The sequence below is a fragment of the Dipodomys ordii genome, unplaced genomic scaffold (genome assembly GCF_000151885.1).
Source record: "Dipodomys ordii isolate 6190 unplaced genomic scaffold, Dord_2.0 Scaffold18, whole genome shotgun sequence".
Taxonomy (NCBI): Eukaryota; Metazoa; Chordata; class Mammalia; order Rodentia; family Heteromyidae; genus Dipodomys; species Dipodomys ordii.
In genome coordinates this window covers 7,456,296-7,471,178 of record NW_012267234.1, presented here as the reverse complement: position 1 = coordinate 7,471,178, position 14,883 = coordinate 7,456,296, and the positions used below count along the sequence as shown (strand labels likewise).

The 14,883-nt window shown below is 52.0% G+C and overlaps 1 protein-coding gene across 4 annotated transcripts in view; it reads right to left on the bottom strand.

Moving 5' to 3' along the window:
* Positions 1-417: 417 nt before the first annotated feature.
* The window catches only part of Fam65a (family with sequence similarity 65, member A), a 28,514-nt gene continuing 14,048 nt past the window's right edge, over positions 418-14,883 (bottom strand). For 2 of the 4 annotated variants that reach the window (XM_013012916.1, XM_013012915.1), the window contains exons 2-22: positions 8,331-8,457; positions 8,055-8,207; positions 7,854-7,932; positions 7,177-7,200; positions 7,028-7,081; positions 6,777-6,929; positions 6,612-6,675; positions 6,479-6,522; positions 6,279-6,404; positions 5,722-5,870; positions 5,520-5,649; positions 3,910-5,433; positions 3,705-3,826; positions 2,741-2,873; positions 2,347-2,482; positions 2,052-2,213; positions 1,672-1,830; positions 1,340-1,536; positions 1,166-1,249; positions 968-1,058; positions 418-832 (exon numbers count right to left, since the gene is read on the bottom strand). In XM_013012916.1, the coding sequence (XP_012868370.1) occupies positions 735-832; positions 968-1,058; positions 1,166-1,249; positions 1,340-1,536; positions 1,672-1,830; positions 2,052-2,213; positions 2,347-2,482; positions 2,741-2,873; positions 3,705-3,826; positions 3,910-5,433; positions 5,520-5,649; positions 5,722-5,870; positions 6,279-6,404; positions 6,479-6,522; positions 6,612-6,675; positions 6,777-6,929; positions 7,028-7,081; positions 7,177-7,200; positions 7,854-7,932; positions 8,055-8,207; positions 8,331-8,434 (3,786 nt within the window). In that variant the 5' untranslated portion in view covers positions 8,435-8,457 and the 3' untranslated portion in view covers positions 418-734. Of the gene's footprint in view, positions 833-967; positions 1,059-1,165; positions 1,250-1,339; positions 1,537-1,671; positions 1,831-2,051; positions 2,214-2,346; positions 2,483-2,740; positions 2,874-3,704; positions 3,827-3,909; positions 5,434-5,519; positions 5,650-5,721; positions 5,871-6,278; positions 6,405-6,478; positions 6,523-6,611; positions 6,676-6,776; positions 6,930-7,027; positions 7,082-7,176; positions 7,201-7,853; positions 7,933-8,054; positions 8,208-8,330; positions 8,458-9,353; positions 9,428-14,883 lie in introns of those variants that run through there. The other 2 variants (XM_013012911.1, XM_013012914.1) reach the window with 2 other exon arrangements.

Below are 14,883 nucleotides of genomic sequence, written 5' to 3'. Positions count from 1 at the left end.
ATCTCAGCCTCCTGAGTAGCTAGGATTACAGCCGTGAGCCACCAGCGCCCAGCTCTGTATAGGTTTTTTTGTTTGTTTGTTTTTCTCTCCTAGTCACAAACTCAGCCATAAGATACTGTTTGCTTTCTGCTCCATGGCCATAGCCAGTCCAAAATTAGCACCCTTTAGGGCCTTCTCTGGGCCAGCTGTACAGTTGACGCACCCAAGGGTTGTAGGTCCCAGGCCCAGATGCTAGCTGACCCTGCTCAGCAATGTCCTCTCTCTTTCCTCTGTTTTCTCCAAGTCCTTTCTGGGCTTTGCTCCACTAAGGTTTCCAGGACAGATGCACATACTGTTGTCACAGCTGGAAGTGTGGACACACCAGTGCCAGGAAGGGCATGCCAGAGGGTGTTGGAGCAGAGGGAGTGGAGCAGGCTGTGTAGGAAAGGCATTTTGCTTTTTATTTTCTGTAAAACTCTGTAAATAAAATACAAAACCAAGGGAAGTGGTGAGGCAGAGGCAAGGTGGCCAGGCCCCAGACACTTTGTAGCGAGGGATGTGCTGAGTCGAGGCTGAGAGGCACTTGACTGCAGGCACTGACTCTACCAACCCCAGGGGTAACAGAAGAATATATTAGATTTTCATTGATAGGAATCTGTGGGGAGGGGTGTCTGGAGCCGGCCCTCACCCTCCCGCCAGTGCCTGGTGAGCCCTGAAAGTGGTAAGAAGGGGCTCTGGGAGCCAGTGAGTAGAGTTCAGAATGCAGTGCTGGCCATGCTGCTGGGCCCAAATATGCGGGGTAGGGCATCCAGTGATTCCTCCAGCCGTCGATGGGCAGACTGTCCTTCTTCCCCTGTAATGCATGGGTATGGGGTCAGTCATGGCCCTGGCTCCATCCTTCTATTCTTAGACTCAATGCATCCTACTTCTGTCAGCCAGGATGTCCCAGAATCCACTTGAGCCATTATTTCCCCCATGCCTGACTCACCACACTGCTGCAGACTTTGCCGGGCAGCTTCTCTTACAGCTTCTGTGTCTGTTTGGCACAGGTACACCAGGGGTTCAATGCCCTCAGGAGCCTATCAAGAAAGAGAACAGTGAAGTGGGCTCAGTGGAATAGGCGGGAAGGGCCTCAGGATGGATGCCAGCAGGGGAGGGAGAGGGTAAGTGGGTTGGCAAGTATCACCTTGATGCAGCCCAGAGCCAGGCATCCAGCCACTCGAGTCTGCACATCTTCATCCTCAAGCTGGTCTAGGAAACACAGCAGGGCCTGGACAAGGGCAGGAGAGCAGTCTTAGCCAGCCATTGAGAGCCCAGGACCACAACCTTCACCCTCAAGAGAGCCTCGCCTGCCTCTCACCCTTTCCCGGAAGACAGGGCCCAGTGACAAGCTTCGGAGCTGTGTACTGACAGCAGCCATGACCTTGTTGTTGCCATGGACAAGCAGGGAGCTGAGGGCCCGAAGTCCATCCTTTCGCAGCCGCCCCTCGGGTGCCAACCTCAGGGCCTTCAGCACAACAGCCTGGTCATCAGAGTTCAGATTCCTCACCAGCAACACTGAAAGAAGGGAGCAAAGTTAAGGACTGGGCCAAGATGAAAAGCGAGGAGGTTCATTGGGTTTAGAGGCCTTATCCTCATGTCCTCATCCATACCCTCAGGGCCAAGTAACTGTGGTCAGGGCCACTGTCTCACCTTCCTCAGCAGTCTCTGTCACGTAGGCCTCCATAGAAGGGCTGTCCAAGGCTTCAAAATAACTCCAGAACTGGAAAATGGTGAGCTGTTCCCCAGGGCCTGGTTGGGGCCTCCTGGGCAGTTTCTGCCCCAGGGCATCCTCCAGGAACTTTACACATACTGTAGAAGATGGTGCCATAGCTTGAGTTGGGATAGACCCAGACTTCCAGTTGGAAGACAGTGCTTCTGTCCCAGGCTCGGGTCCAGGGGTTCCCTGTCTACATCCTACCAATCTAGAAATGTGTCTTCAAGTCAGTTTCTCCTCAGTGCTTGGCCTTTCCAAGGTCCCTATTGCTGAGAAGCTGAGAGAAGATGGAAGGGCAGGTAAGGAAACCACTTACCAGCCTCAGCCAAGCCTGGCTGACGCAGAGAGAGACGGGCTCCATACTGGCTGCAGAAGGTGAGGAGCACCCGCTCCACTGGACAGATGAAGGGGTTGAGTCCCTCTGAACACTGATCCCAGAAGGTCAGGAAGCCAGGACGAGAGGCTGAGAACTGCACCACTGTGAGGGGATGAGAGAAACTGTGCGCAACCCAGCAGGCAGGCAGGGAGCAGACAGGTGGATAGATAGGTAGAATGAAGTAAGGCAGAAGTCTCAGGTAGACAACATCAGAGCCTGAGCCTGTGTCCTTTACCTTCCTGGGAGGAAATGACAGGGGTCTCCCATAGCCTGCTGAGCTTGCACACTGCCTCAAGTACATGGGCTTCCCGTAGTAGCCGTTCTAGGGCCCATGCTTCCTGGCAGCGCAAGGGCCCAAATGTGCCGAGTTTCTGGAGAACAAGAGTGGCCAAGTAGAACAGGATTCAAGGTAGGACTTAGGAAGGACAGAAACCAGGGACTATAAGATCTAAGATCCAGCATGCATTGGGAGAGGCTGAGGGTAGGCAGAGAGCAGGAGGTATTCATTCAGCAAGACCTAGATGTCATGGCAATGGAGTACTAGGGTATAGAAAGCCAGGATTGGAGTGCAGGGTTCTCTGGGGCAAGGGGATAAAAGGGAAGGGAGGGGGAAATACCACTAGCCTCACCAGCAGGAGGCGACTGCAGTGGTACAGATGTTGAACCAAAGTAGCATCCAGAGCTGGACACCCTGTGCTGAGGTGGTGAGCACTGGGTGAGTCTAGGCTGTCCTCAGTCCTAGCCTCTGGATTGCTTGGGGGCCTGAGAGAAAAACGGAGTCAACCACACTAGAAGCACACATTACCATCTGGTCACCAGAGTTTATTTTTATTAAGCTCCTCCTATCCCCAAATGGAAGAATACACATGCACAGACATCAGACAGTGGGTAAGTTCACAGAAGACTTCCAGGAGGGAGGGGTGTGACCAGCAGGGGTAGAGGGGTCTTTAATCAGTCTTCCCTGTGCCACACCAGCTAGGATTGCAGGGGATGCTGGGGCTGGGATGGGTGAGAGTAGGGTTGCAGGGGGGATGGTTTACAAAATGTAGACTGAAAGGAACGCAGAGCATGAGAATGTAACCTGGGAGGCAGTCGAGGAAGGAGGGATCGGGCACGACTTTCAAATAGCAATTGAAAATGGCCACTCTGGGACCTGAGACACCGGGGTCTCTGGGATAGTCGGGGGTGATGCTGAGAGATGCGGGGTGCCTGAGGCGGCACTGGAGGAGCTTCTTCATAGGGTAGGTCCCGGGTGAGGCCAAAGGAAAGAGGAGGGGTGGAAGGCACATGAGTTGATGGGGACCGGTGGGGGAGGCAGATATTGCAGAGACGAGGAGCAGGGCGGCCAGAAGCACTAGGGACAGATGGTATGGGAGACACCGGCATGAAGGACACATGAGGTATACACGGGAGGAGTGTACACAGACATGCCAGCAAATCCATCTTCATGTGCCCTCCTCCCTGGCTCCACCTCACCCCATCTTGCCTTTCTCCCAACTCACCTGCATTTCCTCTGCCTGGCAATGCCTCACCTCTTGCCCTTTATTATCTCTTCCCCCTCAACTGGCTTCCAGTCTCGCCTAGTCCCCTTACCTGTCCCCTGGCCCATCCTTGTCTTCATCCTCATCTTCGTTGAGGAAGCTGAAGCTCTCCAAAGCATGCTCCACAGTGATGCTGAGACTGGAGGCCCGGCTGCGAGTCATGCCTTGTTTCTGCTAGAATTGGGAAGGGAGTCAAGAGCTGCTGCCACTAGCTGGTCATCCTCCCAGGCCACCCAGACCAGCCTAACCTTCCTCACCATGAGCAGACTCTCCAGCCGAGTGACCTCTTGCTCCAGGCCCTGGAGCTCAGGAAACTGGCCACGATAGTCGTCCAGGGCAGACATTAGGGTGCCCAGGGCTTCCTCCAGCCTCCTGTCTCCAGCTCCTCCAGTTGTTACTGGGGCTGGAACTTGAGTAGCTGTGGCCAAATTAAGTTCTGAATGTTGGGGTGCAGAGGCTACGGGTGAGTGAGGAGGGCTTAAACTCTTAAGGTTGGGCTCTGGAGGGTCTGGGTCAGGGTTTGTGAGGGGTTTCCAGTCAGAACAGGCATGACTCTGGAAGGAGGTACTGGGTACTACAGGGTCTGCCTGAATACAAGGAGCCAAGGCTGGGTTGTTGCAGGGCAGGGGTTTGGTGATGGGGAGTGTGACATCTCCAGAGGGACTGGAGAACACCTCAAGGTCCGGAGAGGAGGAAGGGCTTACAGTTGTAAGAGTGGGACTTGGGGTGGTTTGGACTTGGTTCATAGCATTGGGGGTAGGACTTGCGTTAGTTGACATTCTTGCTTTGTGGGTGGGGCTTGCGGGAGTGGGGCTTACAGTGGTATGGGTAGGGCTTGTAGGAGTGGTGCTTGCAGTGGTATGAGTGGGGTTTGTAGGAGTTGGGCTTGCAGTGGTATGGGTGGAAGTTGTAGGTGTGAGGTTTGCAGTGGTATGGGTGGGTCTTGGAGTAGTGTGGGTGGGGCATATAGTGGTATGGGTACAGTTTAGGGTAGCATGGGTGGGACTTGCAGTAGTATGGGTGATATTTGTGGTGGTATGTGTGAGGCTTGGTATAGTGTAGGTAGGGCTTGTGATGAGCTGGGATTGGCCTGTAGTATCAGAGATAGGGCTTATAGTAGTGAGGGTAGAAAGCACAGGCTTGTGTACAGAACCTCTAGTAATGGAAGTGAGGTTTTGAATACTGTTAACAGGGCTTATGGCACTATGGGTGGAGCTTATAGTGGTGTTTGGGCTTCCCGGCCCAGAAGGGCCAGAGTTTGTGGTCTTATCAACTGAGTCAGGATGTGCAGATGGTGCATGGTCCATAGATGTGGGGGCAGGACTGGGTGTGTTGAGGGTGAGGCTTGTGGCAGAATGGCAAGTGTCTCGAGCAGGTGGAGTATTAGTAGGGTGCTCCCCATGGGTGGGATTTGGGCATATAGGCAGGCTAGGTCTTGGGACCAGGCTCTCTGAGCCCGTAGCTTCCACTGAAGCCTCAGCCAAGGCAGCATCAACACTGGCCTCACTGATGTGGCTCAAGGTCCGACTGTAGGGAGCATGCCCATTGGCCAAGGCTGGAGCCACAGCTCCCTCCTCATCCACGGGCCCAGAACGGGGCTTCTCAGGCTTGCGGAAGGCAACTTGAATGGGCAGGGGCTCAGGCTGCTGCACCAGAGGCCTCGGGATTGATGAGTGGCGGGCAGTGCCTGAGAGCTGTGGACTGGATGAGTCGTCTGAAGATTCAGATGACAAAGACCATGCTGTCCCATTTTCCAGATCCTCCTGCCGCCGAAGCATGTTCTGAGAAAGAGGGAAGGGCATTTCAGGATTACCTTTGAAAAGCCTCTAGGAGATAGAAAGGTCTGGGCCTGGGTTATGATTCTCACATAAAAGGCCTGTTCCCGAAGCGAAGGGGTGTCTGGTGGGCTCTGGCTGTAGGTAGAGAAGCGCTTGGTAACATTGGAAGCTTTGTTGACAGTTGAGGCAGCTGAGGGCTGGTCATCCTTATCAAAGGGGCTAAGGAGTAAATAGGCTGTTAGCTATGCCATAATCTTCCTGGCCCTGCCCCTAACCCTTAAGCCCACCAACCTCCATATGACTTCTAGGCTGAGCTTGATGGTGCCAAGGTCGTTGATGTCCACAGCCACAACCTGAGGCAGGGCAGCAAACAGGTCCTTGGTTTCACAGGAGACACTTCCCACAACTACATGGTTGGCCAGGCCCTTCAGTTCTGTCACCTGTAGAAAAGAGTACATGATAGGATCATAACGGTGCAAGGGCTATGAGCAATTGAGGCCTGAATCTTCACAGAGATTACAGGGATATGAGACTATGAAGGCTTAAAGCCATTTGGGAACATGAGGATCATAGAGGTCCAAGTTGGTGGGTCATTGAGGTTATGGGAGTCATGGCTCCTGGGGGGCATCAAATATTCATAGGGTCATAAGATTATATGGAAATCACAGTCAGGAGGCCTTGAAGTATAGGAATTACAACGGTTGTTCTTGAAGCCTCAAATTTCATGAGGAAATCATAGAGCCACGAAGGGAGATCACAGGAATAAAAGTCTCAGGGTCAAGAGGGTCACAGGGGTTCATGGGGTTTACAGGACCAAGGTATCTTAGGGACCTGGACACATATATCACCTTAATGGACAGGAATTCTGTGAGCAGAGGAAGAAAGATGGTTTCTTCGCTGTCCCAAACCTGTTTTCCACTACTCTCAATACGGCCTCGCAGTTTCCAGCGCTGACGGCCATATTTCATGCAGATCTGGGGAAATAGGATGAGTCAGCCCTTGGGGTTACAACCCTTCCATTTCAGCCCTCCCATGTACATCCTCATACCTCATACTGATCACCGACACACAGCCTTGCAAAGCCAGCTAGCCCTGCAAGTAGGGGGAGAAGTAGATGAGCCATGTTGGGGAGCTAGAACATAATTCCTTCTTACCTCCCAGTAGTCTCCACAACTTGGTACCTTTCATCCGGAGATGAAACTCTCCCAGCTGTGCCTCTAGCTCACTCTCCAGCAGACACATGCTCTGAGAAGGAGGAGTAGGGAAAGGAATGAATAAAGAACCAATGCTCACTCACCAGCCCTGCCACACCCCGTATCTCTACCTGAGCACCATTCATCTCTCACCTCTGTATATTCTCGATGCCCCCGAGTGGCCTCAGCCAGGCTGTCCCGGGCCTCTCTGCTTCCTGGGGACCCAGTGCTATAGGCTCGAACCATGTTGTAGGCACCATCGCGGAGACGCCGCTGGACACAGTATGCCTCATACAATTCATCGATCTGGCAAGGTGACATGAGGTTCTCACTTGGCCTAGAAACCTCATTTTCCTAAACTGTCCAAACCTCCATCCCACTCCGATTGCATGCTGCACAAGTACCTTGCTGGCATGGAACTCCAATCGTCTCAGGAAGCGTTCAATGGACTTGACTTGCTGGGGGAGAGGTGAGTCAGGAGGGGCCTGAGGCCCAAGGCCCTTTTCCCTCCCCAGGAGCCAACCCCTTCCATCTCCATTCAATAAACATTTACCTTGTCCAGGTCATACAAGAAACCCTACGGGGGAGATAAAAAGGGGTACTTAGGAGGTATGTGGAAGACCTTACCCAGATTACTTGCCCACCCAGACCCATCCTTCAAGACAGCAAAAAAAGGTTTCCTCCTCTGTTAATCCCTGACTTCTTTTTCCATGAAAAACTGTGACTCTCTTCAGTACCATTGTAATATAATGTGCTGTCATCTCTAGGTCTAACACCCTCCTCTCCCACTCCACACACTTGAAGCATCTGTGAGCAGATACTGGGTCTTAAGCAGAAAGTGTGCCTCCCTAGCTGGTGGCTCATGTCTGTAATCCTAGGTATTCAGGAGGCTGAGATCTGAGGATGGTGGTTCAAAGCCAGACCAGGCAGGAAAGTCTTATCTCCAATTAACCACCAGAAATCTGGAATGGTGCTGTGGCTCAAAATAGTAGAGCACTAGGGAAAAAGCTCAGGGACAGAGCCCAGGCGCTGAATTGAAGTCCCATGACCAATTGACCAGGCAGAATGGAAAGAATGGGGATAGAAACATCCTCAACCAGCCTTTCCTTATACTACCTTTCTACACACATCTGGACCTAGTCACCCAGAAAACAGCCTCACTGTCATGCAGGGCTGGCCCTGCCAAGCCCCGACATCCCAAAGGCAAGGGGCACCCCTACTACGACTCACCAAGCGGGAATTCCTCTTGGACTCCTTTATCTGCCCCTGGAGTTTCTCCTGCTCCTGCTGGTGCACTTCCAAGTAGGCTCTGGGAAGAGGTGACAAAAGTTCGTTTACAGACAGGCTGTCCTCAGCTTCCTACTACGTCAGCTTTCGGGTATGGGGCAAGGTTAGGAGTAGGGAGATTGTTGCTGGGAAGGAGTTGCTTACGTCAGGCCTCGCTTAAGAGCAGCATACACCAGATCCAGCCGCTCAGGCTGTGGGACTTTGGGGGCCGCATGAGCCACAGAGAACATCCTGGACACTCGAGAGAGTGTTAGGGTCTTCCGTGGGGGCCCTGGTGGGCTGAAGACCCTAGAGGTCCTGAAATAAAAAATAAGCTGTCTTTAGAAAGGGGCAAACAAGAGTCCCCCAAACCCTCACTACACACCCACTCCCGACCCCATCTGACTCTCTCAACCCCCTTAACCCCCCTCCACCGCGTACCTGGGCCCGCGCTCGTGGCTGCCGAGGACGCCTGCGAAGGACTGGCTCCTACTGACCCGGGCGCTGAGCAGGCGGCGCTGTGGCCGCACCGACAGGGACATCATGGAATGAGTCCGCGCGGGGCTCCCTGGGGGTGGCGGGGTGTGTGTCCAGTCGGGTCCCTGAGGCCCCCTCCCCGCGGCCGGGTCCCAGGTCCCTCCCCCGAGGCCGGGTCCCAGATCCCGTCCCTAGAAACAACTGCCCCAGTGGGCTCCAGCTTCACTACTCTTAGCCTGGTCGGCCCTGGCGTTAATGACAGGGCAGCCGGAGGCGACTCGGCCTGGGACTCAGCGTGGCCTCGGCTCGGCCCCCACTTCCTGGCGAGGTGCGGGCTCCGCCTGCCGCAGGGCAGGAAAGGGGGGGGTCGCGTGGACCCTCCACCGGCTGGAAGGGGCAGGAAAGGGGCGGGGCGCGCGAAGAATGTGCGGAAGCGCCTGTTTACCCGGGGGCGGGGCGGCCTCCCCAGCCCAACCCCTGGCCTGTCCCCCGCCCCCCTCCAAAGTGGACGAGAAACTCGGGCGCTCCCACCCCGAGAGGCTGCGGGAGGTCACGGGGCGGGGCGCGCATTCGGATCCCAGAAAGAGTTGCTGGACAGGCCTGGCCGGCGCGGGCTTGGCTCCCGCAAACAGTCGACTCTGCGAAAACTGCACCCCCAGATCCCCCCCAACCGTCCCCCCTTCCCCCAGCTCCCCGGCGCCGCGACGCTGGAGCCCTCCCTGCGGGGAGCCGGGGATTCCCAGGGTGCGGGGCTGTGCCGAGAAGGGCCCGCCTCCTCCACTTCCCGTGGCTCCGATCTGGAAACTGAGTCACGGACGCACGCCTTCACCCCTATACCCCTAATCCTTCGGAGGGAGGGGGGTCCTTGGTGGGCCCCCTACCACTACTACGCACTCGCTTTGGCGAAAACGCCCTCTTGGTCCCCAGAATCTGGACTGCACTCCGGTGGCAGTCCCGGAGCCTTCACAGCCCCGAGCCGAGTCCTACCTCTCTTCTTGGAGTTCATGGTAGGTCCTCGACCGCGCCTGGCCGCGCCGGGCCCCCCGCGTCCCCGCCGCCCGGGCCGCTTGGTGGGTGTCGGCCCCGCCGGGCTCCGCGCGCGCGCTCCCTGCCTCTCTGGCCCGAGCTTCGGCTGCTCTCGGCGCCTCCCCCCGCCCAGTTCCTGCCTCCTGACTCAGCCCGCCAGGATGGGGCAGGACCGGTCCTCGGACTAGGGGGGCATCAGATCTCGGCCTGCCTGGCTTCCCCAGGGTGACTAGAGGTTCCTTTCCAGGAGGAGACGGAAGGTGGCTGGGTCAAGAAGTGCAAGTGAGAGAGTTGAACACGGGCATGAATAAGGAGGGATAGAACGAGCGAGCTGTGGGGCACAGTGCGAGTAAGGAGCTCTGCGTGGCTGTGGGGAAGGGCCGAGAGAAGGCTGGACATAGCTGAGGTATAGAGGGGTGAACCTGGGGTGCTCGAAGTGGGGGAACTGTGTCAACAAGAGAGTAGAGAATTGGGCATATTATGTATTGCTGTGCTAAAAGCTATGCAGAGACGGAACTGGGTGTAGAGATTCACACAGCCCCAGTACCACACTCACTCTGTTTTCTGTTCTTTTTTGCCCATCCCAGGGCTTGAACTTAGTGCCACAGCACCACTTCTGGCCTTTCTGGAGTGGTTTATTGGAGGTAAGAGTCTCGTGGACGATTCTACCGGGGCTAGCTTCAAACTATCCACAGATCTTAGCCTCTTGAGTAGCTAGGACTACAGGTGTGAGCCACCAGCACCTGGTTCACATTCTTTTTTTTTTTTTTTTTTTTGGGTCCGGTCATGGGGCCTGAACTCTAGGCCTGGGCGCTGTCCCTCAGCTCTTCAGCTCAAGGCTAGCGCTCTACCACTTGAGCCATGGCGCCACTTCCGGCTTTTTTCTTTTGGCTTATGTGGTGCTGAGGAATTGAACCCAGGGCGTCATGCATGCAAGGCAAGCGCTCTACCACTGAGCCACCTTCCCAGCCCTGGTTCACATTCTTATACTCCCAAAATGGGTGCTCAGTCTGGGTATTCCCCTCCACCTAGTCCCAGGGAAAAGGATCAGGTCCCAGGGACTTGCCAGGGGCCTCCTTTCTAACAGAAGATGCATCCTAAGGCCGAGTCTCATCCTCACATAACACATCTTCCTATAGCACCTCCAGTCCTGAATTTTCAATATTTCTGTGACAACTCTTTACACTCACACACACACTCTCTCTCTCTCTCTTCCTTGAATATCCCTTGTCCATCTCCAACATGGAGAGAGACCAAAATGTTCAGGATTCCCTAGGCACCCCATCTCTTGAATATTGATCCCCATTACCTTAAAGAAGGTAATGCTCTACAAATAGCCCCCTTGAGGCTCAATTCTGCCACACTGTGCTTTCTTTCTCAAGCCCAGCGGTCAGCCTGTGCAACAAACCCACTAGCGCCCCCTACAGATGCAGCTGCAAGAAGGCTAAGGACTCCGGTTTGAGGAATAGTATCCACCCTTACTCTGAAGACTGGGTAACTTGCACTCATTGGTGACTTACACATTCCCATGGATTGCTTCTTTCAGAGACCTTCAATGCCCTGGCCTTATCACCTGCTCTATAATGCCCCATTTTTAAGCTGCACCCACAGTACCCACAAGCTTCAGGCTCTCTCCATCACTCCCATCTTACCTGCTTTTTACATGAGACACTTAGTCCCTTAAACCCTCAGCTCATTTATTCAACTATTCACTGAATGACAGCTTGTCAACAAGCATGTGCCAGTCAGTGGAGATAGAGCATGGAATTTCACAGACACCACCCTGTGTGGAACTCACAGTCCGCCTCTGCTTTGCTTTCTTACTGCCAGCTCCCTCCTACTTTCTGTTCTCTACCTTCCCAGCACACCCTCCTCCAAGTCTGCATCCACAGCTGCCTTTCCATCCCTTGCTTGCTGCTAGCATCCTCAGCACTCTGCACCTCTCTCCTACCCCGCAGAACCCCCTGGCAACTCTACCCTTGTCTTCGTTGCACCTGCACACAGACTAGAGGAAGCTGCCAGAGGCATTCTTGGTATGGTGTAGCATGGTAAGAACTACAGAACAACTCTCAATCTCAGCCAGATTCTCACTTCCCATCTGGAAAAAAAAATCCCATCTCAAAGAAGATGGATGTTTCAGATTTTTTCCATGAATTACCAAAAACCTCATCACTCATATAAAAAAATGAAAAAACAAGGGGCTCGGAATGTGGTTTAGTGGTAGAGTGCTTGCCTAGCATATATGAAACCCTGGGTTCAATTCCTCATAAACCACATAAACAGAAAAAAGCTGGAAGTGTCGCTGTGGTTCAAGTGATAGAGTACTAGCCTTGAGCCAAAGAAGCTCAGGGACAGTGCCCAGGCCTTTAGTTCAAGCCCCAGGACTGGCTAAATAAACAAATTAAAATTAAAATAAATAAAAAAAGTGAAAAACAGCCAGGTCCCAATGGCTTTTGCCTGTAATTCTAACTACTCAGGATGCTCAGATATGAGGAATGAGGTTCAAAGCCAGTCTGGGAAGGAAAGTCTATGAGACTTTTATCTCCAATTAACTAGGAAAAGCCAGAAGTGGCCTGGCAATGGTGTGACTCATGCCTACAATCATAGCTACTCAGGAAGCTGAGATCTGAGGATGGTGATTTGAAGCCAGCCTGGGCAGGAAATTATGTGAGACTCCTATCTCTAATTAACCACCAAAAAAGTGGTAGAGTACCAGGTGTGAATGAAAAAGCTAAGAGGCAGAACTGAGGCCTTGAGTTCAAACCTCAGTAGCACACACACACACACACACACACACACACACACACACACACACACAGAAGAAAATGAAAAATATGTAAATATCAATAAATGACAATTATTATATAACAAGAAAGAAAAATAATATGTGTAACAATATGGAAGAGGGGATGAGGGTGGTTCTTCTTTTTTTTTTTTTTTGGCAAATCCTGAGGCTTGAACTCAGGGTCTGGGCGTTGTCCCTGAGCTTCATTTTGCTCAAGGCTACCCTCTACCACTGGAGCCACAGCGCCACTTCCAGCTTTTTCTGTTTATGTGGTACTGAGGAATCGAATGCAGGGCTTTGTGCATGCCAGGCAAGCACTCTACCACTAAGCCATATTCCCAGCCCCAAGAGGAGTCTTCTAAAGTCTGGCAGTGTTCTGTTTCTTACTCTGATTTTTTTTCTAGTCCTGGGGCTTGAGCTCTGGGCCTTGGCACTATCCCTGAGCTTATTTTGCTCAAGGCTAATGCTCTAGTACTTGAGCCACAGCGCCACTTCAGCTTTTTTTGAGTAGTTTATTGGAAATAAACTTACAGACTTTTCCTGCCTGGGCTGATTTCGAACCGTGCTCCTGAGAACTCGGCCTCCTGAGTAGTTAGGATTACAGGCCACTAGTGCCCAGTCCTACTCTGATTTCTATTTAGGATGGATGTGTGTGTGTGTGTGTGTGTGTGTGATATGTCTATATATGTATATATATGTACACACATACACAGTATCTGGAGAGAGAGAGAGTGTGTGTTTCAATGGAGTCTGGCTATGTTACTCAAGCTAGTAGTAAACTCTTGGTCTAAAACAATCTTCCTGGGCTGGGAGGGTGCCTCAGTGGTAGAGTGCTTGCCTTGCATGCATGAGGCCCTAGGTTTGATTCTTCAGCACCACATAAGCAGAAAAAGCCAGAAATGTCACTGTGGCTCAAGTGGTAGAGCGCTAGCCTTGAGATGAAGAGCTGAGGGACAGCACCCAGGTCCAGAATTCAAGCCCCATGACCAACAAAAAGTAAAATAAAACAATCTTCCTACCTCAGCCTCCTGATTAACTGGAACTATAGGTATGCCTTACTGTCCTGAGTTATTTTCTGTATTATATTTCATCTAGTATAAAGTTAGACTTAACCAAATGATTACAAAGGGGTATATATCAGTGGTAAAGTGTTTGCTTAGCCTTGGGTTTGATCTTATGTAACATACACAGAGACACAAAAACAGACAGACAGACACACACACATACACACATGAGTAAATAAATATAAAAAAGAAATATTTCTGTGCACCCTGTGTCTCCCTCTGCAACTCCTCACTCCATTGTTCTTTTTCCTTTTTGAGCCAAGTTTCTGGAAGAATGGTCTACCTCAGTTTCCTTACCACACCTACTATTCCTCTTCCCATCCTGTCCCAACTACTGTACTCACCCTTCTCCTGATTGGTCCACACAAGGTCACCAGAGACCTCCCTATTGCTGAATCAACCCAGTGTCCAATGTTTAGACTTTATCCTGCGTAATCTCAATAAAGCTTTGGACTTGGTGTCTCCCTTCCTCTTCCTTTAAGTCCTTCCTGCCCTTGAGTTTTTTGTTTGGGTTTTTTTAACTGTATTTTTTTTGTCTTTTTCTTTTTTGGTACTGGGGATCGAACCCAGGACGTTGCGCTTGCTAGGCAAGCGCTTTGCCACTGAGCTACATCCCAGCCCCTGCCCTTGAGTTTTAAGGAACAACCTACTCTTGGTTTTCCATCATCTCTCAAGCCATACTTTTTTTTTTTTTTGAGACAGGGTCTCAAGGCTGGCCTCAAAATCACTCTGTAGCTCAGGTTGGCGTCCAACTCAAACTGTCTTACCTCCGCTTCCCTAATGCTGGGATTACAGGCCAGCACCATCATGTCTGGCTCCCACATCTTTTCCCACAGAGGCCCTGTGGCTTTCCCTATCCTCATCTCCATGGGCCTCACCCTTCCAACCCTTCAGGCTCTACACATCTCCTTCAGCTCAATGCCGTTTAAATGTTGCCAGCTTCTTTATCTGTATCTCACCCAACCTGCTCTTGTGAGCAGCAGTCCTCACATCCAGCTGACTCCACTCCAGCTGACAAGGCCTTTTGAACTGTAAGAGATGAGCTGAACTTGATACCTCTAGACGGAATTCACCACTTTCTTCTTCTAGCTTGAGTCTCTCTAGCCTTAATCACCTCCATGAGACTCTGTCTGCTATGGCTTTGAATCTCTCTTCTCATATCTCAGCCTCTCTAAGTAGCTAGGATTACAAGCGTGAGCTACTGGTAGCCAACAGGCCTAGCTTTGAAATGTCACTGAAATCTGCTCCCCTACCTCTACCCCCATAGTGAGAATTTGGGTTCAAGCCATCACCAGCTCTTTTCCTTACAGCAGCTTCTTAAAGGGTTCCCTGTCTCCTTTCCAATCTCAATGAGCCAGTCATAGGCACTGTGCTTACATATGCCATATATTTTAATTCAAGCAACAATCCTGTGGGGTAAGGGCTACTAGCTCTGCTTCACAGCTGAGAACCCAAAGTCTAACTGACTGTGTGACCTTGGGTAAAATACTTAAGATTGCATCCTTTAGATATGCATAAAATAATGTTTAGATAATAATAATAAAAGTAACAACCAAAAAAAAATAAAAGTAACCACCACAACACTACTTCACAGGGCTGTTGGAAGAATAGTGTGTTACATCCCTTTGTCATGGGTGTTCTG